Source organism: Symphalangus syndactylus, chromosome 13 (assembly GCF_028878055.3).
Source record: "Symphalangus syndactylus isolate Jambi chromosome 13, NHGRI_mSymSyn1-v2.1_pri, whole genome shotgun sequence".
NCBI lineage: Eukaryota > Metazoa > Chordata > Mammalia > Primates > Hylobatidae > Symphalangus > Symphalangus syndactylus.
The window spans coordinates 45,482,317-45,506,085 of record NC_072435.2 but is presented as its reverse complement, the minus strand read 5'-3'; the positions used below and the strand labels follow the sequence as shown (position 1 = coordinate 45,506,085).

Below are 23,769 nucleotides of genomic sequence, written 5' to 3'. Positions count from 1 at the left end.
CCAGCTTTTCCTTTTTTTTTTTTTTCTTTGAGACTGGGTTTTGCTCTGTCACCCAGGCCGGAGTGCAGTGGTGGGATCATGGCTCACTAAAGCCTTGAGCTCTTGGGCTTTAGCAGTTCTCCTGCCTCAGCCTCCCAAGTAGCTGGGACCACAGGCATGTGCCACCATGCCTGGCTAATTTTTTTCTATTTTTAGTAGAGATGAGGTCTTGTTATGTTGCCCAGGTTGGTCCCAAATTCCTAGACTCAAGTGATCCTCCCACCTTGGCCTCCCAAAGGGATTACAGGTGTGAGCCACTGCACCCAGCAGCTCTTGCCTTTTCTTTTTTCTTTTTCTTTTTTTTTTTGAGACAGAGTCTCACTCTGTCGCCCAGGCTGGAGTGCAGTGGCGCAGTCTCGGCTCACTGCAAGCTCCGCCTCCCAGGTTCACGCCATTCTCCTGCCTCAGCCTCTCCGAGTAGCTGGGACCACAGGCGCCCGCCACCACGCCCGGCTAATTTTTTGTATTCTTAGTAGAGACGGGGTTTCACCGTGGTCTTGATCTCCTGACCTCGTGATCCGCCCGCCTTGGCCTCCCAAAGTGCTGGGATTACAAGCGTGAGCCACCGCGCCTGGCCCTTCTTTTTCTTTTTCTTTTTTTTTTTTGTTGCCCAGGCTAGAGTGCAGTGGCGCGATCTCAGCTCACCACAACCTCTGCCTCCCAGGTTCAAACGATTCTCCTGCCTCAGCCTCCCGAGTAGCTGGGATTACAGGCATGCGCCACCACGCCTAGTCAATTTTGTATTTTTAGTAGAGACAGGGTTTCTCCTTGTTCATCAGGCCGGTCTCAAACTCCTGACCTCAGGTGATCCGCCCCTCTCGGTCTCCCAAAGTGCTGGGATTACAGGTGTGAGCCACTGCACTCGGCCAAGAACCAGCATTTTTATCTCCCAGCATTTGTTACCAGTGATTTTCAGGTGGGAGCCGTTTGCTGTACTCTGCAGCCCAAATGTGATTTCTTGTCTTTCCTTGTCCCTACGTCTTACTGATCCCTCCTGAGTGAAGTGCTCAGGATGTGAGTATGGGGGCAGGCCCGGGAACTGAGGGGTGCCGAGAATGTCCTGGTTGTTTGTGTCAACATTGAACCTTCTCTTTCATATCAAATTACTTCTACTCCTTCTTTTTTAAAACTTTAAAGGTAATTCGTGTACATGGTAGGAAATCCAGGAAGTAGAAGAGAGGTAAACAAAAAACCAAAGTCACTCATAACTCTGCAACTCAGAGACAAGCACTGGTTGAGTGTTGAGGTGTTTTTCTATTTTATTTAATTAATTAAGTTATTTATTTATTTATTTTTGAGACAAGTCTTGCTCTGTCACACAGGCTGGAGTGTAGTGGTGCCATCTGGGCTCACTACAACCTCTGCCTGTTGGGTTCAAGCAATTCTCCTGCTCAGCCTCTCGAGTAGCTGAGATTACCAGTGTGCACCACCATGCCCGGCTATTTATTTATTTATTTATTTAATTTTTTGAGACAGAGTCTCACTCAGCCGCCCAGGCTGGAGTGCAGTGGTGTGATCTCGGCTCACTGCGACCTCCGCCTCTTGGGCTCAAGCGATTCTCCTGCTCAGCCTCCCGAGTAGCTGGGATTACAGGAACCCACCATCGTGCCCGGCTAATTTTTGTATTTTAGTAGAGATGGGTTTTCACCATGTTGGCCAGGCTGGTCTTGAACTCCTGGCCTCAGGTTGATCCTCCCACCTCAGCCTCCCAAAGTGCTAGGATTACAGGCATAAGCCTCTGAGCCCAGCCATTTTTTTGTATTTTAGTAGAGACGGGGTTTCACTATGTTGACCAGACTGGTCTTGAACTCCTGGCCACAGGTGATCTACCCGCCTCTGCCTCCCAAAGTGCTGGGATTACAGCCTTGAGCCACCGCCCTGGGCCTGTTTTATTTCAGAGGCAGGATCTCACTCTGTCACCCAGGCTGCAGTGCAGTGGCACTATCATAGCTCACTGCAGCCTGGAATTCCTAGACTCAAGCTGTCCTCCCACCTCAGCCCCTTGAGTAGCTGGGACTACAGGTGTCCACTGCCATGCCCAGCTAATTTTTAAATTTTGTGTAGAGATGGGGTCTCACTATGTTGCCCAGGCTGGTTTCAAACTTCTGGGTTCAAGTGATCCTCCTACCTTGGCCTCCCAAAGCATTAGGATTACAGGTGTGAGCCACTGCTCCTGGCCCGATGTGTTTGTCTGACAGTTTTTTTTTTTTATATTTGAGATGAAGTCTAACTCTGTTGTCCAGGCTAGAGTGCAATGGCGTGATCTTGGCCCATGGCAACATTCGCTTCCTGGGTTCAAGTGATTATCCTGTCTCAGCCTTCCAAGTGACTGGGATTACAGGTGCCCACTACCACGCCTGGCTAATTTTTTGTATTTTTAGTAGAGACGGGGGTTTCATCATGTTGGCCAGGCTGGTCTTGAACTCCTGACCTCAGGTGATCCACCTGCTTTGGCCTACCGAAGTGCTGGGATTACAGGTGTGAGGTACCACGCCCGGCCTTTGTAACAAATTTTTTTTTTTTTTTTTTTTTTTTTTGAGAAGGAGTCTCTGTCACCCAGGCTGGAGTGCAGTGGTGCGATCTTGGCTCACTGCAAGCTCCGCCTCCTGGGTTCACGCCATTCTCCTGCCTCAGCCTCCTGAGTAGCTGGGACTACAGGCGCCCGCCACCACACCCGGCTAATTTTTTTTTGTATTTTTTAGTAGAGACGGGATTTCACCATGTTAGCCAGGATGGTCTCGATCTCCTGACTTCGTGATCCGCCCGCCTCGGCCTCCCAAAGTGCTGAGATTACAGGCATGAGCCACTGCGCCAGGCCTTTTTTTTTTTTTTTTTTTTTTTTTGAGACGGAGTCTCGCTCTGTTGCCCAGGCTGGAGTGCAGTGGCGCTATCTCAGCTCACTGCAAGCTCTGCCTCCCAGGCTCACGCCATTCTCCTGCCTCAGCCTCCCGAGTAGCTGGGACTACAGGTGCCCACCACCACACCCGGCTAATTTTTTTGTATTTTTAGTAGAGATGGGGTTTCACCGTGTTAGCCAGGATGGTCTCCATTTCCTGACCTCGTGATCCGCCCACCTCGGCCTCCCAAAGTGCTGGGATTACAGGCGTGAGCCACTGCGCCTGGCCAACAATTTTTTAATTCAAATGTATTTTGATGTAAGTAGAACCACACTGTAGATGCTGTTTTATATCCTGCCCTTTTGTTTTTCCTTTATTTATTTATTTTGAGACAGAGTCTCGCCCTTTCGCCCAGGCTGGAGTGCAGTGGCGTGATCTAGGCTCACTGCAGGCTCTGCCTCCTGGGTTCACACCATTCTCCTGCCTCAGCCTCCTGAGTAGCTGGGACTACAGGCGCCCCCCACCACGCCCGGCTAATTTTTTTTTTAATTTTTAGTAGAAACGGGGTTTCACTGTGTTAGCCAGGATGGTCTCGATCTCTTGACCTCGTGATCCACCCGCCTCGGCCTCCCAAAGTGCTGGGATTACAGGCGTGAGCCACCGCGCCCGGCCTTCCTTTTCCTTTAACATTGTATTTGATTGCTTGTCTAAAATTTCAACTTTTCAGGGCTGCCCCATCTTCACTGTGGATGGCCCATAATTTATTTAACCAGTGCCCCTTGTTGATGTATTTAGGTTATTTTAGTTCTGATGAACTAAAAATTATTCCTTTTTCCTATTTAAAGGAAAAAGGCTAGCCCTGTGGACTCCGTGAGCCTTTAGCACCATTGGGTACATCCATATGGTGGAACGTCATGCGGATTTAAAAAGCAGTGTATGTGAGGAATTTGAGATTGGAGCAGGATGGTGTGCTATAGTAGGAAATGGAAGAAGTAGAGTGTGTGCTGTGATCACAGCCTTATTTCCTCTGACTTCTAATTTAGAGAGCAAAATAAAGATATATACCAGTGTTAATAGTGGCTGTTGCAAAGTAGGGAGACATTGTTGGGTTTTCCCATTCCTTTCTGTTTCAGTTTTTCTTTTCTTTTTATTTTTTTTTTTAAATGATCTTACTCTGTCACCCAGGCTAAAGTGCAGTGGCATGATTGCGGCCCACTTCTGCCTTGACCTCCTGGGCTCCGGTGATCCTCTGGAATGCTGGGATTACAGGCACACGCCACCACACCCAGCTAATTTTTTGTTCTGTTCATAGAGATGGGGTTTTCTCCATATTGCCTAGGTTTATTTCAGTTTTTCTACATTTCCATTTGTTCCATAATGAGCCTCTATTCCTTTTTTTTTTTTTTTTTAAAGAAACATGATCTCACCCTGTTGCCGAGGCCGAAGTGCAGTGGCATAATCATATGTCACCGCAGCCTCAAACTCCTGGGCTCAAGTGATTCTCCTACCTCAGTCTCCCAAGTAGCTGGGTTTACAGGGATGAGCCACCATGCTTAGCCAAAGCCTGTGTTTCTTTACCCATGTGGGCCTGCAGTTCAGAGCTGGGGTCTGCAAGCATTTCTTTGGGCATCATACATTTCTTTTTTTTTTTTTTTGAGACAGAGTCTCGCTCTGTCGCCCAGGCTGGAGTGCAGTGGCGCAATCTCAGCTCACTGCAAGCTCTGCCTCCCAGGTTCATGCCATTCTCCTGCCTCAGCCTCCTGAGTAGCTGGGACTACAGGCGCCTGCTACCATGCCAGGCTAATTTTTTGTATTTTTAGTAGAGACGGGGTTTCACTGTGTTAGCCAGGATGGTCTCGATCTCCTGACCTCATGATCCGCCCACCTCGGCCTCCCAAAGTGCTGGGATTACAGGCATGAGCCACCACGTCCGGCCTGGGCATCAGTTCTAAGAAAACAGCCAAAGCAATCTTGCTGGAAGAATCATAGGGCATTTTATATTTTATCTTCACTCTCTCCCCCTTTTTTTTTTTTTTTTTGCAAAGTATATGTTTTACTGTGTAAAAAATATGTTTTTAACAAGTTAACACAAAGGCAAACCCAGGGGCCTAAATATATTTAAATCACAGTTGGGCACAGCTGATATACTGTTGTCAGAGCTGCCCTTCATGCCTGTCAAAAAAATGGCATTGGCCAGGAACAGTGTCACATGCCTTTAGTCCTAGCGACGTGGGAGGCTGAGGTGGGACCATTGCTTGAGGACAGGAGTTCAAGACTAGCCTGGGCAACATAGTGAGATCTTACCTCTACCAAAAAAAAAAAAAAATTTAAAAATTAGCCAGGCAGGGTGGCACATGCCTGTAGTCCCTGTTATCACACCATTGCACTCTGCACTTTAGCCAGGGCAGCAGAGCAAGACCCTGTCTCTTAAAAATAAATAAATAGGTCAGGCGTGGTGGCTCACACCTGTAATCCCAGCACTTTGGGAGGACGAGGTGGGAGGATGGCTTGAGGTTAGAAGTTTGAGACCAGCCCAGCCAACATAGCAAAACCCCGTCTCTACTAAAAATACAAAAATTAGCCAGATGTGGTGGCACATGCTTGTAATCCTAGCTGCTCAGGAGGCTGAGGCATGACAATCTCTTGAGCCTGGGTGGAGGAGGTTGCAGTGAGCCAAGATTGCCCCACTGCACTCAAGCCTGGGAGACAGAGTGAAACTCCGTTTCGTATAAATAGATAGAGAGACAGAGAGAGAGAGAGACATGTAGGCCCTGCCTTGGAGAACTCCAAGGTCTAGCAGGAGGACAGACATGAGTCAGTAACAACCCAGATAATTAACTAGCAAGGGAGGACAGGTGCTGTGCAGAGAGAGCAGGAGCCATCTTGTTGGAGAGCCATTTGGACCTGGAGGGTTAATATTCAGGCAGAGATAATACATGGAGTATTGCTTTTATCAGAACAAGATTGTTCCCAGCTTACCATACTGAAGCCTGCTGTGCGCACTTCGCAGTAGTCTCCCGAAATCTCTGGGGGCCAGTTTGGGGTCCCAGTAGGTGAGAGTGCTGGGGTGAGTTAGGGGCCGTGATGAGCGAGGTGATGGCCTCGTCCTCATCCTCATCCTCGTCCTCTGGTGCCCTCACTGCTTCTCTAGCCACCTCACCCTCTCTGTCCTCTGTGTTGGTTCTAGAATCACAAATGCACACAACTCTTCCTGCGTTTCCAACAAGTTTGCCAACGATGGTAGCTTCTTGCAGCAGTTTCTGAAGTTGCAGAAGGCACAGACCAGCACAGGTGAGTGTAGGCCTCCCCTTTCCTGGTGCTGTCCTTGCATCTCCCCCTGGGGTTGCTGGGCACGTGGGAAGTGACGGGTCCCACCTCAGACTCCTTCTGCTCACCCGTAATCATAGATCGCCCTCATTCCACCCATGCATGCACCAAAGGCATAAATAAATAAATAATACATAAATAATTTTTTTTTTTTTTTTGAGACGGAGTCTTGATCTGTCGCCCAGGCTGGAGTGCAGTGGTGCGATCTCGGCTCACTGCAACCTCCGCCTCCCGGGTTCACGCCATTCTCCTGCCTCAGCCTCCTGAGTACCTGGGACTACAGATGCCCGCCACCACACCCAGCTAATTTTTAAAATATTTTTAGTAGAGACGGGGCTTCACTGTGTTAGCCAGGATGGTCTTGATCTCCCGACCTTGTGATTTGCCCGCCTCAGCCTCCCGAAGTGCTGGGATTACAAGCATGAGCCACTGCGCCCAGCCTTTTGTATCTTTTTAGTAGGGATGGGGTTTCACTGTGTTACGAGAATGATCTTCTGACCTCGTGATCTGCCTGCCCATCCAAAGTGCTGGGGTAATAGGTGTGAGCCACTCCGCCCAGCCAGTAATTTTTGTTTTTTTGAGACAGGGCCTCACTCTTGCTCAGGCTAGAATGCAGTAGTGCAATCATAGTGCACTGCAGCCTCAACCTCTGGGTCTCAAGCAAACCTTCCACCTCAGCCTCCCTGTAGCTGGGGCTACAGCGGCATGCCACCACACCTGGCTAATTTTTGTATTTTTTGTAGAGTTGTGATTTCGCTATGTTGGTCACGCTGGTCTTGGACTCCTAACCTCAAGCAATCCACCTGTCTCAGCCTCCCAAAGTGTTGAGATTACAGGCGGGAGCCACTGTACCCAGCCCAAGTAATAAATATGTAAATTAATACCAAGGGGGCAGGCTGGGCGCAGTGGCTCACACCTGTAATCCCAGCACTTTGGGAGGCCAAGACAGGTGGATCACCTGAGGTCAGGAGTTCAAGATCAGCCTGACTAACATGGTGAAACCCTGTATCTACTAAAAATACAAAAATTAGCCGGGCTTGGTGGCAGACGCCTGTAATCCCAGCTACTCGGGAGGCTGAGGCAGGAGAATCGGTTGAACCCAGGAGGTGGAGGTTGCGGTGAGCCGAGATCGTGCCATTGCACTCCAGCCTGGCTCGTCTCAAAAAAACAAAATTACCAAGGGAGCAAATGTATACCCTGCACTCAATGTGCTTACTCTGTAGGAGCAGAGACAGATAGGTCAGATTTCAGTCTGAGGCAGGTGGAGCCATGATGAAGCCCTCCTCACACTTGTGGGACCACTTTGGGAGATGGGAGGCATTCCCAGGCTGGGTCAGCTTGAACCCACCTGCAGGGGTGAGCAGGTCTTCTGCAGACAGGGTTTTCAGGGATACCGGGCTGGCCTGAGACACCTGAGCTGCATCAGACAACAGCACGTTCTGGGGCCTGCTGCGGCTGAGGTGCTGGGTGGGCAGGCAGCTGGGGGCACCCAACAATGACCACCGGGGCACTGGTGTTCATTGGGTACCACCCCGTGTGCCAGGGAATGTGGACTCAGTGCCTGCCATGTCCCTTGCTCCGTGCAGGCAGACCATGCCTGTGCTATCACTGAATCCTCTGGAGGGACACCTCTCTCTACCTCTGTTTCCCTTTGGTAGACGTCTGATAACACACTTCGTATTCTCTTCACTCAGAAATAGATGTCAGCCGGGTGTGGTGGCTCATGCCTGTAATCCCAGCACTTTGGGAGGCCGAAGGGGACAGGATCGCTTGAGCTCGGGAATTCAAGACCAGCTTGGGCAACATGGCTAAATCTCCTCTCTACAAAAAAAATACAAATAATTAGCCAGGCATGGTGGTGCATGTCTTTAGCCCCAGCTAATGGGGAGGCTAAGATGGGTGGATCACTTTTGGGCCTGGGAGGCGGAGGTAGCAGTGAGTCGAGATTGTGTCACTGTACTCTAGCCTGGGCGACAGAGCAAGACTCCATCTCAAAAAAGAAAACAAAGCCGGGCGCGGTGGCTCACGCCTGTAATCCCAGCACTTTGGGAGGCTGAGGCGGGTGGATCACGAGGTCAGGAGATCGAGACCACGGTGAAACCCCGTCTCTACTAAAAATACAAAAAAATTAGCCGGGCGTGGTGGCGGGCGCCTGTAGTCCCAGCTACTCGGAGAGGCTGAGGCAGGAGAATGGCGTGAACCCGGGAGGCGGAGCTTGCAGTGAGCCGAGATTGCGCCACTGCACTCCAGCCTGGGTGACAGAGCAAGACTCCGTCTCAAAAAAAAAAAAAAAAAAAAAAAAAAAAGAAAACAAAAAAGAATTCATAGATGTAACATTTTGCCTTTGATACTTCTGATCTTTTTTAATCATGAAAAATACTCACTGGGCACAGTGGCTCACGCCTGTAATTCTAGCACTTTGGGAGGCCGAGGCGGGTGGATCTCCTGAACTTAGGAGTTCGAGACCAGCCTGGCCAACGTGGTAAAACGCCGTCTCTTCTAAAAATACAAAAATCAGCCGGGCTTGGTGGCACACCCCTGTAATCCCAGCTACTTGGGAGGCTGAGGTGGGAGAATTGCATGAACCTGGGAGGCAACCAGCTCGCCTCACGTGAGCCGAGCTCACGCCACTGCACTCCAGCCTGGGCAACAGAGCGAGACTAAGTCTCAAAAAGAAAAAGAAAAAAAGAAAAATACCAGAAGTTGAAGTCCTCCCATGCCCCTTTCTTATAGGAAGTAACTGTCGAGAAATTGTGTGTCTGACAACTCCTGTTGTCCTCTCAGTCAAGCAGTGTGTGCCGTAGTTTCAGATGTTTGATCCTTTACACAGATGACAACATAGTGTGCGTTTTGTTCCAAGCTTTTTTCTCTTACTTGACGTTATTTTTTTTAGGTCTAGATGGTCCGTCTAAATCTCACTGGGTTCTGTAAGCAGCTGGTTGCCTCCATTTCCACACTTTCCATTTAGGAAGCTAAGGCTTAAAAAGATGAAGCCCCTGCCAGGCATGGTGGCTCGTGTCTGTAATCCCTTTGAGAGGCTGAGGGGGGAGGATCGCTTGAATCTAAGAGTGTGAGACCAGCCTGGACAGCCTAGCAAGAACCCATCTCTGCAAAAAATAAAAATAAAATTAGCCAGACATGGTGGCGTGCACCTGTAGTCCCAGCTGCTCTGGAGGCTGAGCCGGGAGGATTGCTTGAGCCCAGGAGTTCAGGAGGTCGAGGCTGCAGTGAACCATGATTGCACCACTGCACTTCAGCCTGGGTGACAGAGCAAGATCCTGCCACTAAAAAAAAAGATGAGGCCCCCCAAGTACAGAGCCAGCCTCTTTCATGATCTGGGGGCCCTAGTCCTGCTCTCAGGGTGGTGAGCTGGCCAATTTTATGATGCTGCTCCCCACCAGACTCACGGCTCTTCCTGAAGCTGTCACACACCAGCCTTGCCCCATCCCCTGCCTTGCTGTGGGTGCTTCTGTACTGTAGGTCCTCTGGACACCAAGGTGTGGGCTAGAATAGCTGGTCTCCAGGTCTTCACCCGGCCCCCTTGTCAGCCCCCCAGGGGATTCCCAGCCTTCCCCAGTGGGCAGCAATGCCTGTGCAAAGAATGGGACCCCTGTCTGTAGGTTGGTCGCCTACAGGTGTGCAGTGTGACATGCCAGGTGGGTAAGTCGTCACCCACGGAGCTTCTGCCCATGTCTCTGATTTTGGGGTTTACCGACCAGAGCCCGTTGTTGCTAGTGATACAGCTGGTCTTCGACCCCTGTCAGGTTTCCTAGGGAACAGCTAAGAAAAGTTAACCCAAGGCCAAATTCATCCTAGAATGAGGAAGGCTGGTTTGAGTCCCTTCTCCATCAGGTCTCAGGCTGAGAACACCCAGTAGGCTGGCCCCGGCCAGTCAGCCTGGCCACAGACCTCCAAGGGAATGGTTATAAACTGGGATTCAGCGACTCTGGTCTTACCCAGCAGAACTGACGTTCTGTCCCCAGAACTGTCCCGTCTGTGGGTGTAGCGCGACTGAGATGCCTCCAGCCAGAGCGGCCCCCTGCAGAGCCCCAGGCTTCTTCTCTTCTGGCTGGGGGACCACAACGAGTCTTTTTGCTCTCTGCCTCACTGTCCCCATCTGTAAAATCAGGGTGGCTTTCTCTGAGCCTCTGAGTTCTGGAAGTCAAGGACCCAGCTCCCCCGGGGCCCACAGCACCTTGGTTAGGTCAGAAGCCGGGAGAGGTGCCCTGCAGATCCCGAATGCACATATCCTTCCTTCTATACCAGACGCCCCAACCAGTGCGCCCAGCGCCCCTCCCAGCACACCCACCCCCAGCGCCGGGAAGAGGTCCCTGCTCATCAGCAGGCGGACAGGCCTGGGGCTGGCCAGCCTGCCGGGCCCCGTGAAGAGCTACTCCCATGCCAAGCAGCTGCCCGTGGCACACCGCCCAAGTGTCTTCCAGTCCCCTGACGAGGACGAGGAGGAGGACTATGAGCAGTGGCTGGAGATCAAAGGTAAGTTGTGGGAGCTGCTGCTCCCCCACCACCAGTGCCCGTGCTCTAGCAGGTGGGATCTGTGGTGGGCAGGGCAAGTGCTACCAGGGGCGTGGGTGCTTTGGGCTGAGTTGCAGCCACCAGACCTCCGAGCTGAGCCTCGGGTCCTCTGGGGTGAGGAGAGCAAAGGAGGGTGAGGGGCGGGGCTGGGGTGTAGCTGGGCATCAGCGCGTGGGCTTCATCTTGGGAGCAGTGGGATCCATCTTCCACTCATGCAGTGGCTCATCCCAGCCAGGGCAGGGGCGCATGCCGTTCTCGCATTTGCTCCAAAAGGGCATCTTCACATGCCTTCTAGGAGGAGCTTCTAAGGCTCTTCAGCTGAGCCCTTGAGGCCCCAAAGCACTGCCCCTCACCATGGGTTACCTGTCCCCTGAGTTTAGGCCAGATGTATGAGCCACAGGTTGGTGGGTGCTCTCTCAACCCTGGGAAAGGACGGTCACTGGTCATGGGTGAGCTTGTCCAGACCCCTCAGTGTAGGAGGGCAAAGGGGGGTGGCTGTGGTGACAGCATTGCCAGCAAGTCCCGCCCCGTCCACATTCAGGACGAGTCCCTGTGACACCTGAACTGTGTGGAGGGCTGGCCGGTGAGGTCACATCACCCTGACAGCACAGACTGAAGTGACTGTGGAGTTGTGCCATGACAGCTTTGAGATCCCTTGCTTCTGGCTGTGTGTCCAAGCGGATCAGAGGCCAGCCTGGCCCCCGGGCCATTAGAATGGAGCTGGCGTGTGTCCTTTCCTTAGAGGGGTGCCCCAGCAGCTCCAAGGGTACCCTGTTGGGAACTGCTGCATTTCAAGGGGTATTGAGTGTCTCGGGGCCCTCGAAGCCCATTATGACCCACTGTCTGCATGGCCTCAGAAACGCACCTGTTCCCGTAAACAGCGACCAGGTCAGGATTGTTGCTGGGCCCGTGGCAGGAGGGCGACCTAGGGTGAAAGATGGTCACGGAATGCTCTCGGGACCTCACAGGGGCCCTCGTTGGGTCACACACTCCCCACCTCTCCCCCATTCCCAGCAGCCCAAGCAACAAGGGGAATAAGATTAGCCACAGGTCTGGCATGTTGCCCAGTTGCCAGGCACTTGCTGGCAGCGAGAAATTTCTCTTGTGCATCTCCTACAAGGGCTGCAATCTGTGTAGTAGCTGACAAACTCACAGCCTCAGAAACAGGCCAGGGGAAAAATGCAAAAGCAAGTTCCACATGGCTCAGTGGGGAGGCTAATCCATATATAAAAATGTATCTTTATAGCTCTGTTCACTGAAAAGGCCCCGAAATAATGATTAAGCCCGTGGCATTGAGCATCCCTAGCGCCCAGATGCTGGTCTGGAGATGCAGTTTCTCATGGAAACCGACTTCTTGGAGAAGTGGCTGGCTCTGGGTCTGGGCAGGAAGTGTATGAGATGATCTTGGAGCGCCCTGTCCCGGCAGATGGCAAGGAGGCCATCAGAGACTCCTGGGGCCATGTCCAGAGCCCTCAGGAGCCAGCTTGAAGAGGCTCCACCGGCCGCAGAGCTTCTATGATGACACTAATTGCCATGGATCGAAACCCACCCAGTGTGTTTAAATCAGAGCTCATAATGGTATTTTTAAAAAAAGAATGTGTCATCTTTGAAGGATGAAAGGGAACCGATGTATTATGCTGAAAACTGGTAAAGAAAGAAAAGAATTAAGCATTTCCCCCCCAAAACCAGGGGAAGCTGGATATATTTTCTGCTAGCTTCCAGCCTGAAGCTCACCACAGCCTCACACACTTCTCTCCCACCCAGTGTGTCTCACCAAGACAGTGAGACCAACTCCCCCCTCGTCATGGTGTTTTGTGCCTGGACTCGGGACGCCCGACAGCCTCCTGCATCTCACACTCTTCTCCCCCCACCCCCTCTGTCGTTGTGGTCCATAGAGAGAGTGTGCCTATTGACTGTGGGGTGTGTGAGTTGAACCCCAGTACTGACAGCCTCCTTAAAGTTTCACCCCCAGAGGGAGCCGAGACTCGGAAAGTGATAGAGAAATTGGCCCGCTTTGTGGCAGAAGGAGGCCCCGAGTTAGAAAAAGTAGCTATGGAGGACTACAAGGATAACCCAGCATTTGCGTGAGTATCTCTGGGGAAGGGAAGGCTGTGCTGTTGAATGCGTTTGCTGCACAGTCGCATGTGCGGGGCTGGGTGCTTGCTAATGCGGGCCGGATGCTGTTCCAAGCATTTTCTGATTCTCACCAACAGTGACAAGTGGTTCCCATGTGGCACAGAGACTTGCTCTCGGGTCCCTGCTTGCCAGCCTGCCTTTTTTTGCACGATAGAAGCTGCAGGGATATGCCTGTCACAGATACTCATTTTCCCTTCTCTTCTGCAAACTTCCTCCTCTCCAGATTTTTGCACGATAAGAATAGCAGGGAATTCCTCTACTACAGGAAGAAAGTGGCTGAGATAAGAAAGGAAGCACAGAAGTCGCAGGCAGCATCTCAGAAAGGTAGGTGGACGGAGCGGGTGGGAGATTCTGGGGAGGCCTGTGGACGTTCCCCAGTGCGGAATCAGGGTTCTTGGAGGTGCTGGAGTAGCACTGTGTGGCACCAGTGGTTGAGGCCTGTATTCTCCCAGGCATCTGGGGTCACTCTGGAAATGGGTCTGACACCACCTTCCCCCTCAGTGCTCCAAGGACCTGGTGAAGCCTGAGCATCAAGCCACATTGTGGGATAGACAGAAGCTCATGGAGGTCGAGGTCGCTCCTGGGAGATCGGTTCAGGGCAGTACCCTAGGTAGAGGGGGCTTTTGCTTGTTGGTTCTTTGTTACGTTAACAAGTGTTAATGAGCCCCAGCTTCCTCCTGGGCACTGAGGACAGGGCAAGGCAAGTGTAGTGTAGGGCTGAAGTCCTGGGGGACAGACACTGTCAGCTGGTGCAATTCTGATGGGATGAATTTCAGGGGAAGGGGAAATACTGGCTGGTCTTCGACTGCAATGACATAAAATCCCAGCCAAGTGCTGATGGGTTAGAGGGGTGGAATTGATGTTCAGACCAAGCACAGGCTGCAGAGGTTTGTTCCTTGTGTTCCCTGTGGCCCTGTGCCCTGAGCCTCTCCCCAAGAGAGGAGGCCCAACAGCACCCCCCAACCATGTTACCTGGGGCGCTCCCATCTGCCTTCCTGCCCCATCCAGACCTGCAGTCACATTTGGATCCTTTGTCCTGGCTCATGTCCCAGGCCCTCTTGACCTCCCTTGTGGGACGGGGCGGGGGTCGGGGCGGGGGCTTGAGGTGTGTTGTGTATTCTGGCATCTGGTCCCAGTGTAGTAATCTGATTCCCATTTGCCTGTTTCTCTTTGCATCATTTCTAAAACAAACCCCACTCGTTGCCCTTGGGGTTCTTAGCAGAAATTAGGCTGTTGGGTGTGGTGAGTTGAGCCCAGTACTGACAGCCTGCTTAAAGTTTCACCCCCAGAGGACGAAGAGGTCAAGAACCTTGCAGAAAAGTTGGCCAGGTTCATAGCGGACGGGGGTCCCGAGGTGGAAACCATTGCCCTCCAGAACAACCGTGAGAACCAGGCATTCAGGTAAGGGGGGCCCTGCCAGGGAGGTGACCGTCACCCTGGCCACAGCCCCCCCTGCAGGGGAGGACACTGGATCAGCATAGTCCAGACACCTGCTGGGGTCCCACTGTGAGAAGCTGGCGGGTCCAAGAGTCTCTGACCCCAGAGCCCAGCTCTGCCACCCCACAGGCATGTCCCACACACACACCAGCACCCCTGGGTGGTCTCTGAGGCAGGTGCACGGGGCCTTTGGGGCCTTTGTGTCTTTCAGGCGCCTCATGGAGAAAATCTCTAGCACTTGCCCAGTTGCCTTTGGGACACACAGCAGCCCTTGGCCGGGGGCAAGTCAGGCTCTCAAGTGGAAATTCACAGTACTGTTCAGTTTATGTTGCGTATGTTCTCAGGGTCTCCCCTTTATCATGAGGGAAATGGCAGGGAATGGGGAACTTTAGGATCTGTGGAGGGGGAACACCCAGTTTGTGTGCGAGTTCCACAGAAGGGTGGGTGTGTGACAAGTAGCCTAGCCTCCCTGCCATCCCCGGCCATGCCGTCGTACCCTAGCCCCAGTGGCTGGGTCTGTGTTCACTGGCTCATCCACTCATTGGGTGGGTTTGGCACTTACTCTGTGCCTGGGGAGGCAGGTGGGTGCCTGGGGGATGTGAAGGTGACATGCCCGTTAGCACATGCCTGGCCTCAGGTTACACAAGCCCCGACTCAGTCAGTGAGGAGGTGTGACAGCGCATGACAAAGTCCTGGAGCAGCAGCTCTCTGGGCTGGTTGATTCAGCACCCCTAGACTTCATCACAGATGGGGCAACTGTGCTTCTGTGGTCACTGGCCAAGGTCGTGGAGGGTGGGCAGACATGGCCAGGCCAGGTCCAGACGGATGAGGGCAGTGGGCCACCACTGGGAGGTGGGACTGAGGGAACATAGGGGCTGGGAACAGAGAGGGTCAAGGCTCAGCTGACCCAGTGGATAGGGACAGGGAGAGGGGCTGCTTGGGATTCAGGTGTGCCCCAGTCTGGTACCTGTGTGTCCAGGAGCCTGTGTTGGGGCCGTGGATTGTTTAGGCCTGGAGTTCAGGAGATGGATCTACCTGGGACTGGAGGCCCCCGCTAGGTGTCCTGAATGTCAGACTTGCCCTGGGGATCGTTGAGTTGTTGACCACACCTCAGGGTGGGATCACTAGTCTACTCCAAGTCGTCATGTCTTTCCTTCATTTGCCTGATTAAGGCTATATAAATAAGAAACCTAGTTTGCTGTCATTGTAGGTAGACACTGACTGTGGAGCCCTTTCAAAGGACAAGCAGGCAAGGATATGGAATTCTGTCCAAGGCCCAGAGCCCAGTGGCTCTGCCCGGTCAGAGGGGTCCAGGGCCCAGCCGCTGCAGCTCAGCCTCTCCCCTGATGTCAGAACTGAGAGATGCTATTGGTGCAGGTGGTCCCGGCCCTCCTGTGTGTCCTTTCTGTTCTGGGGTGTTGCTGACAGGCACCCAGCTTGTCAGGTGTGGCTGTCGGGGAGGCCAGGCTGGTTGAGGTTGCCTGGGGTGGGTACCCTGGGCAGCCAGAGGAGACGAGGCTGAAGGGAGCTCGTTCCCACACTCACTGCAGAGCCAGAGCCAGACCAGGAAAGAACTGGGTGGGTCAGGGGGGACGACCAGGTATTCAGGCCCCTGCAGGGCGTGCAGGTTTGCGCCTGTGTTTAATCTCCATGCGGGGTCAGCTGTGAGGCAGCCCCAAAGCACAGAAATGCTGGTTAGACCCACGTGGTTGGCAGACCTCCCCTCACCCCCAAATCTAACAGCCACCTCATGTGGCCACTCTTGGCCCTTTCCTGTCACGCCTGTGGGCCAGGCACACCTCAGCCACTTTGGGAAACAATTCGTAACCAACTGCATGGCTATAAAGAAGCTGCAGGCCTGGTGTGGTGGCTCATGCCTGTAATCCCAGCACTTTGGGAGGCCGAGGCAGGTGGATCACCTGAGGTCAGGAGTTCGAGAACAGCCTGGCCAACATGGCGAAACCCCATCTCTACTAAAAATATAAAAATTAACTGGGCATGGTGGCATGCGCCTATAATCCCAGCTACTGGGGAGGCTAAGGCAGGAAAATCACTTGAACCCAGGAGGCAGAGGTTGCAGTGAGCCGAGATCATGCCATTGCACTCCAGCCTGGGTGACAGGGTAAAACTCCATCTCAAAAAATAAAAAATGAGACTGGGTGTGGTGGCTCACACCTGTAATCCCAGTACTTTGGGAGGCCGAGGCAGGTGGATCACCTGAGGTCGAGAGTTCGAGACCAGCTTGACCAATGTGGAGAAATCCCGTCTCTACTAAAAATACAAAATTAACACATGCCTGTAATCTCAGCTACTTGGGAGGCTGAGGCAGGAGAATGGCTTGAACCCCGGAGGCAGAGGTTGTGGTGAGCTGAGATCGCGCCACTGCATTCCAGCCTGGGCAACAAGAGTGAAACTCCATCTTGAAAAACAAACAACAAAAAAAAATGAAAAGCTGGAAACACCCATCCCTTGGACTAGTCATTCTCCCATTTCTGAGATATATCCTGGAAATCATGTAAATAGAGCATCAGCTGTAGTAATGAAAAGTCAACAGGCCGGGTGCGGTGGCTCATGCCTGTAATCCCAGTGCTTTGGGAGGCTGAGCAGGGTGGATCACGAGATCAGGAGATCAAGACCATCCTGGCTAACATGGTGAAACCCCGTCTCTACTAAAAAATAAAATAAAATAAAAAATTAGCCGGGCGTGGTGGCGGGCGTCTGTAGTCCCAGCTAGTCAGGAGGCTGAGGCAGGAGAATTGCCTGAACCTGGGAGGCGAAGCTTGCAGTGAGCTGAGATCGTGCCACTGCACTCCACCCTGGGAGACAGAGCAAGACTCCGTCTCAGGAAAAACAAGGAAGAAAAAAGAGAAAAGTCAGTGACACAGTCAGTGTCCAACCTCCGTGGGCTAAATCATCAGCACATCTCCCCAGTGGAGTACGCCGCCTTCAGAAGTCACCCATGTGAGCCGGCAGCCCAGTGTGAGGGAACTGAGGCAAGGTGGGTCAGTGAACATGCTTCCACTATTCTAACAGGAAAGGCTTATGGCATCAGCTTCAGGTAGAAATTTTTTTTAAAACTGGGATATGCATACGATCACAGCTCTATTAAGGTAAATCTTTGCGGCCGGGCGCGGTGGCTCACGCTTGTAATCCCAGCACTTCGGGAGGCCGAGGCGGGTGGATCACGAGGTCAAGAGATCGAGACCACGGTGAAACCCCGTCTCTACTAAAAAATACAAAAAATTAGCCGGGCGTGGTGGCAGGCGCCTGTAGTCCCAGCTGCTCAGAGAGGCTGAGGCAGGAGAATGGCGTGAACCCGGGAGGCGGAGCTTGCAGTGAGCGGAGATTGCGCCACTGCCCTCCAGCCTGGGCGACAGAGCGAGACTCCGTCTCAAAAAAAAAAAAAAGATAAATCTTTGCTGAAACTGGCAGGAAACACCTTAACAGTGGTTATCCCTGGGTTCAGGGTGGGATTAGTTCCACCAGAGGGGAGCCTTGGTGGTACACCCAGCCGTGTTCTAGATGGGGTGTGGGGGGCTCCACTTTCTCCCCCTCATGGGGGTCTACCATTGGGTGCCATTGTAACTCCCTCCGTGAGATGGGCAGACCCTCCAGGGGCCTGTGATGCATCCTTGGGCCATCCTGGAGGACACTAAGGGTGAAGCACCAGCTGAGACCAGGAAGGGGCCCCCACACCCCCATGCCTGCTTACCCTGGCAAGTGAGCCTCCCCAGCTTGGCCTCAAATCCATGTCTGAACTCACCCGGCTGTCAAGTGTCTTTTCCAAATCTGACCAACTGTTCCCTTCCCTCCTGAACGGTTGTTGCTTTTACCTCTTAATCTTTACAAATGTCCCTCACTGGGTCACACTTGTGCCATGACCCAGGATTACAGAGAAGATGCTGCCATCTCCTGTCCTTCCGTCCCACCCTCCTGAGGTACTGGATGTTAGCAGGGCCATAGACACACAGGCTCACGTAGAAACTATCTAAGGGATCTCTTGCTGCTCGTTCACTATCTTATTTTTTTTGAAATGGAGTCTCACTCTGTGGTCCAGGCTGGAGTGCAGTGGCCCAATCTTGGCTCACTGCAACCTCCGCCTCCCAGGTTCGAGCGATTCTCCTGCCTCAGCCTCCCGAGCAGTTGGGACTACAGGCGCATGCCACCACGCCCACTAGTTTTTTTATTTTTAGTACAGACGTGATTTCACTACATTGGCCAGGCTGGTCTTGAACTCCTGACCTCAGGTGATCCACCCACCTCGGCCTCCCAAAGAGCTGGGATTACAGGCGTGAGCCACTGCGCCCGGCCTTTCTCTTATACAAAAGGACTTCACAGCATCCTTGACCCTTTAATTCACATTAGTTGCACGCCTTGGTGTGCTATGACTATCCTTCCAGATTCACAAGTGCAGGTCCAGCCCCATCTTGTTCAGCACTGTAACATGCTTTCAGGGCTGTACACGTATTTAGTTCTCTCCCAGTGTTCTGCCATGTGGAGCTGGGCCAAGACTCTCCCTTTTGGCATAGACCCCAAGGACAGTCCTGTGGACTGGGGATGTGTACGGTCCGAGAGGCGCCAGTAGGTGTGTAACACGGCTCTGAACGCAGCGCCACCTGCTCTGCTCCTCAGGCTGGGTAGGGACCGAGAAGACCTGTGCTCCCAGCCTCACTGGAAGCCACACTGCCCTGAGGCTGCCTGCCCCCACATGGGGTAGAAATCAGCTCCTTGGTCCATTCTGATGTTCAGTGTCTCGAAGATGCATTTGAGAAGCCCTTGGGATCAAGACAAGTCCCTCTGCCCTGTCTCGTGTCTGGTGTCTCCCCACAATCTGAGATTTTTTGGTGTGAATGTCTCACTTTTCCCAGGCCCTTTTCCCTGCCCTTTCCCTTTGTAGCACGGTGAACAATGACAGTGTGATGGGTGCCTGATAAAGACAGGGTGAGGATTGGAGTGACTCACAGTTCAAAGGAAGGGCATCGGGCCACCAGAACCAGCAGCCACTGCCAGGAGGCCTGGCAGGGCAGGAGGTCGTGGTGGAGACCGTGACTATGACATGACCACGAAGTGACCCTGGCCAATGTGGGCACACAAGGCCAGAACTACTCCTGCCCAGAATCAGGGACAGGGCCTCGGGCCCAGCTGACACTGCACCCCCCAACTCTCCTTTGCAGCTTTCTGTACGAGCCCAATAGCCAAGGGTACAAGTACTACCGACAGAAGCTGGAGGAGTTCCGGAAAGCCAAGGCCAGCTCCACAGGCAGCCTTACAGCACCCGACCCCAGCCTGAAGCGCAAGTCCCCTCCTGAGGCCCTGTCAGGGTCCTTACCCCCAGCCGCCACCTGCCCCGCCTCGTCCACGCCTGCGCCCACTGTCATCCCTGCTCCAGCTGCCCCCGGGAAGCCAGCCCCCGCAGCCACCGTGAAGAGGAAGCGGAAGAGCCGGTGGGGGCCTGAAGAGGATAAGGTAGAGCTCCCACCTGCTGAGCTGGTGCAGAGGGACGTGGACGCCTCTCCCTCGCCTCTGTCAGGTGGGCAGACCCCCCTCCCTGTGTTGGAAGTGTCTGGCTTCTTTCACTGAGCATAATGCCTTCAAGGTTCATCCACCGTGTAGCTTGTATTAGAATTTCATTCCTTCTGTGGCCATATCTTCCACTGTGTGTACGTACCACATTTGGCTTATCCACTCATCTGTGAATGAACTCTTAGGTTGTTTACACTGCCTGGCTCTTGTGAATATTACTGCTGTGACTATCTGAATCGTTTTCAGTTCTCTTGTCGGTATGCCTATTGCAGTTCTGCCTTTTTTTTCTTTTTTGTTTTTCTTTTTTTTTTTTTTTTTTTTTGAGACAGAGTCTCGCTCTGTTGCCCAGGCTGTAGTGCAGTGGTGCGATTTCGGCTCACCGTAAGCTCCGCCTCCTGGGTTCACACCATTCTCCTGCCTCAGCCTCCCGAGTAGCTGGGACTACAGGTGCCTGCCTAGTTTTTGGTATTTTTTTTTTTTTTTTTTTTTTTTTTTTTTTGAGACGGAGTCTCGCTCTGTCGCCCAGGCTGGAGTGCAGTGGCGCGATCTCGGCTCACTGCAAGCTTCGCCTCCTGGGTTCACGCCATTCTCCTGCCTCAGCCTCTCCGAGTAGCTGGGACTACAGGCGCCTGCCACCACGCCCGGCTAATTTTTTGTATTTTTTAGTAGAGACGGGGTTTCACGGTGGTCTCGATCTCCTGACCTCGTGATCCGCCCGCCTCGGCCTCCCAAAGTGCTGGGATTACAAGCGTGAGCCACCGCGCCCGGCCAGTTTTTGGTATTTTTTAGTAGAGATAGGGTTTCACTGTGTTAGCCAGGATGGTCTCTATCTCCTGACCTCATGATCTGCCCGCCTCAGCCTCCCAAAGTGCTGGGATTACAGGCGAGAGCCACCGCACCCGGCCTTTTTTTCTTTTTTTAAAAGACATAGTCTCACTCTGTCACCCAGGCTGGAGTGCAGTGGTGCGTTCTTGGCTCACTGCAACCTCCGCATCCCGAGTTCAAATGATTCTGCCTCAGCCTTCTGAGTAGCTGGGATTACAGGTTCCCACCACCATGCTAATTTTTGTATTTTTTGTAGAGGTGGGGTTTCACCATGTTGGCCAGGCTGGTTTCGAACTCCTGACCTCAGGTGATCCACCCGCCTCAGCCTCCCAAAGTGCTGTGATTACAGGTATGAGCCACCACACCTGGCCTGTAATTCTGCTTTTAACTTTGAGGAACCTGCAGCTGCACCATTTTACATTCCCACCAGCAGTGCACAAGGGTTCCACTTTTTCTGTATCCTCACCTTTTTTTTAAATAAAAGTTTTATAGAGATGGGGGTCTCACTATGTTGCTGAGGCTGGTCTTGAACTCCTGTCTTCAAGTGATCCTCCTGCCTCGGCCTCCCAAAGTGCTGGGATTATAGGTAAGAGCCATACTCTCATCTTTTTATTATAACCATCCTAGGAGGCATGAAGTGATATCTCGTTGTCTGGGTTGACATTTCCCTAATGACCAGTGCTGTTGAGCATATTTTCATATTCTTATTGACCATGTGTATAGCTTCTTTGGAGAAATGTCTATTTTAGTCCTTTTCTCCCCACCTTTTATTTTTTTGACATGAGGTCTCTGTCGCCCATGTTCGAGTACACTGGCACAATCATAGCTCACTGAAACCTCTACCACCCTGGCTTAAGGAATCCTCCTACCTCAGCCTCCTGAGTAGCTGAGACCACAGACTTGCCCCACCATGCCCAGTTTTTGTTTGTTTTGAGACAGAGTTTCGCTGTGTTGCCCAGGCTGCAGTGCAAGTGGCACAATCTCGGCTCACTGCAACCTCTGCCATCCGGGTTCTTTTTTTTTTTTTTTTTTTTTTTTTTTTTTTTTTTGAGAAGGAGTCTCACTGTGTTGCCCAGGCTGGAGTACAGTGGCACAATCTCAGCTCACTGCAACCTCTGCCTCCGAGGTTCAAGCGATTCTCCTGCCTCAGCCTCCCAAGTAGCTGGGACTACAGGCGTGTGCCACCATGCTTGGCTAATTTTTTGTATTTTTAATAGAGAGGGGGTTTCACCACGTTAGCCAGGGTGGTCTCGATCTCCTGACCTCGTGATCTGCCTGCCTTGGCCTCCCAGAGTGCTGGGATTATAGGTGTGAGCCACTGCTCCCAGCCCACCTCCCAGGTTCAAGCGATTCTCCTGCCTCAGCCTCCTATCTGGGACTACAGGCAGACACCACCATGCTCAGCTAATTTTTGTGTTTTTTGTTTGTTTGTTTGTTTTTTTATAGTAGAGACAGGATTTCACCATGTTGACCAGGCTGGTCTTGAACTCCTGACCTCAGGTGAGCCACCAGGCCCAGCCTTGCCCAGTTGTTATATAAACAAGGTCTCAGTATGTTACCCAGGCTGATCTCGAACTCCTGGGCTCAAGCCATCTTCCTGCCTCAGCCTCTCAGGTTCCTGGGTTTACAGGCATGAGCCACTGCACCCAGCCACCTTTTCCCATTTTAAAGTTGGTTTGTTTGTGTTGTTGAGTTGTACGAGTTCTCTTTTGTAGATTCTGGATATTAACCCCCTCGTCAGCTATGTGATTTGCAAATACTTCCTCTCATTCTATGGGTTGTCTTTTCACTTTAGGAATAGCGTCTTTTAATGCATACAACTTTGACATTTTCTTTCTTTTTTTAATGTGGCCGGAAAGTATCATTTTTTTTTCTTCTGAGCTGAAGGCAGACCCTCCAGGGGTGGCAGTGCCAAGGAGGGGGCAGGTAGTTGTGCGATTTCCCAGTGCCTGCTGTAATCCAGCCCTCCCTAGAAATGGAATTTTAATGAAGTCAAATTTATCTATTTTTTCTCCTGTGGTTTATGCTTTTGGTGTCATTTTTAAGGAACCATTGCCAAATCCGGGCATGAAAATTTGCCCCTGTGTTTCCTACCGAGGGTTTTGTACCCTTTAGTTCTTAAATTTAGGTCTTTTTTTTTTTTTTTTGAGACAGAGTCTCGCTCTATCGCCCAGGCTGGAGTGCAGTGGCGCAATCTTGGCTCACTGCAAGCTCTGCCTCCCGGATTCACGCCATTCTCCTGCCTCAGCCTCTCTGAGTAGCTGGGACTACAGGCGCCCGCCACTACACCCGGCTAATTTTTTTGTATTTTTAGTAGAGACGGGGTTTCACCGTGGTCTCGATCTCCTGACCTCATGATCCGCCCGCCTCGGCCTCCCAAAGTGCTGGGATTACAAGCATGAGCCACCGCGCCCGGCCAAATTTAGGTCTTTAGCCTATTTTGGGTTTTTTTTTTTTTTTTTTTGAGTCTCACTCTGTCACCCAGGCTGGAGTGCAGTGTCTACTCAACTGCAGCCTCGACCTCCCCAAGCTCAAAGCTCAAGTGATCTTCCCACCTCAGCCTCCCAAGTAGGTGGGACTACAAGTGCATGCCAGCACACCTGGCTAACTTTTGTACTTTTTGTAGAGATGGTGTTTCACCATGTTGCCCAGGCTGGTCTTGAACTCATGAGTTCAAGCAATCCTCCTGCTTTGGCCTCCCAAAGTGTTGGAATTATAGGCATCAGCCATTGCACCCAGGGTCTTTGGTCCATTTTGAGTTAATTTTTCCAACTTTATTCTTTCTTTCTTTTTTTTTTTTCTTTTGAGACAGGGTCTCACTCTGTCACGCAGGCTGGAGTGCAGTGGCATGATGACAGCTCACTGCAGCCTTGACCTCCCGGGCTATATTGATTCTCCTGCCCCAGTCTCCCAAGTAGCTGGGACTACAGACATGCTCTTCCATGCCTGGCTAATTTTTGCATTTTTTGTGTTGATACGAGGTCCCACTATGTTGCCCAGGCTGGTCTCAAACTCCTGGCCTCAAACAATCTTGCCACCTTGGCCTCCCAAAGTGCTGGGATTACAGGCGTGAGCTACTGCACCCGGTCTGTTTGTGGATTCTTCAGGGTTT

The 23,769-nt window shown here is 52.1% G+C and overlaps 1 protein-coding gene across 1 annotated transcript in view; it reads left to right on the top strand.

Annotated features, from left to right (window-relative positions):
* SUGP1 (SURP and G-patch domain containing 1) overlaps nt 1–23,769 on the top strand; it is a 47,600-nt gene that overhangs the window by 5,782 nt on the left and 18,049 nt on the right. The window contains exons 3-8 of the mRNA XM_055237396.2: nt 6,064–6,167; nt 10,470–10,697; nt 12,697–12,820; nt 13,096–13,196; nt 14,150–14,273; nt 19,484–19,839. Of these exons, the coding sequence (XP_055093371.1) occupies nt 6,064–6,167; nt 10,470–10,697; nt 12,697–12,820; nt 13,096–13,196; nt 14,150–14,273; nt 19,484–19,839 (1,037 nt within the window). The remainder of the gene's footprint in view (nt 1–6,063; nt 6,168–10,469; nt 10,698–12,696; nt 12,821–13,095; nt 13,197–14,149; nt 14,274–19,483; nt 19,840–23,769) is intronic.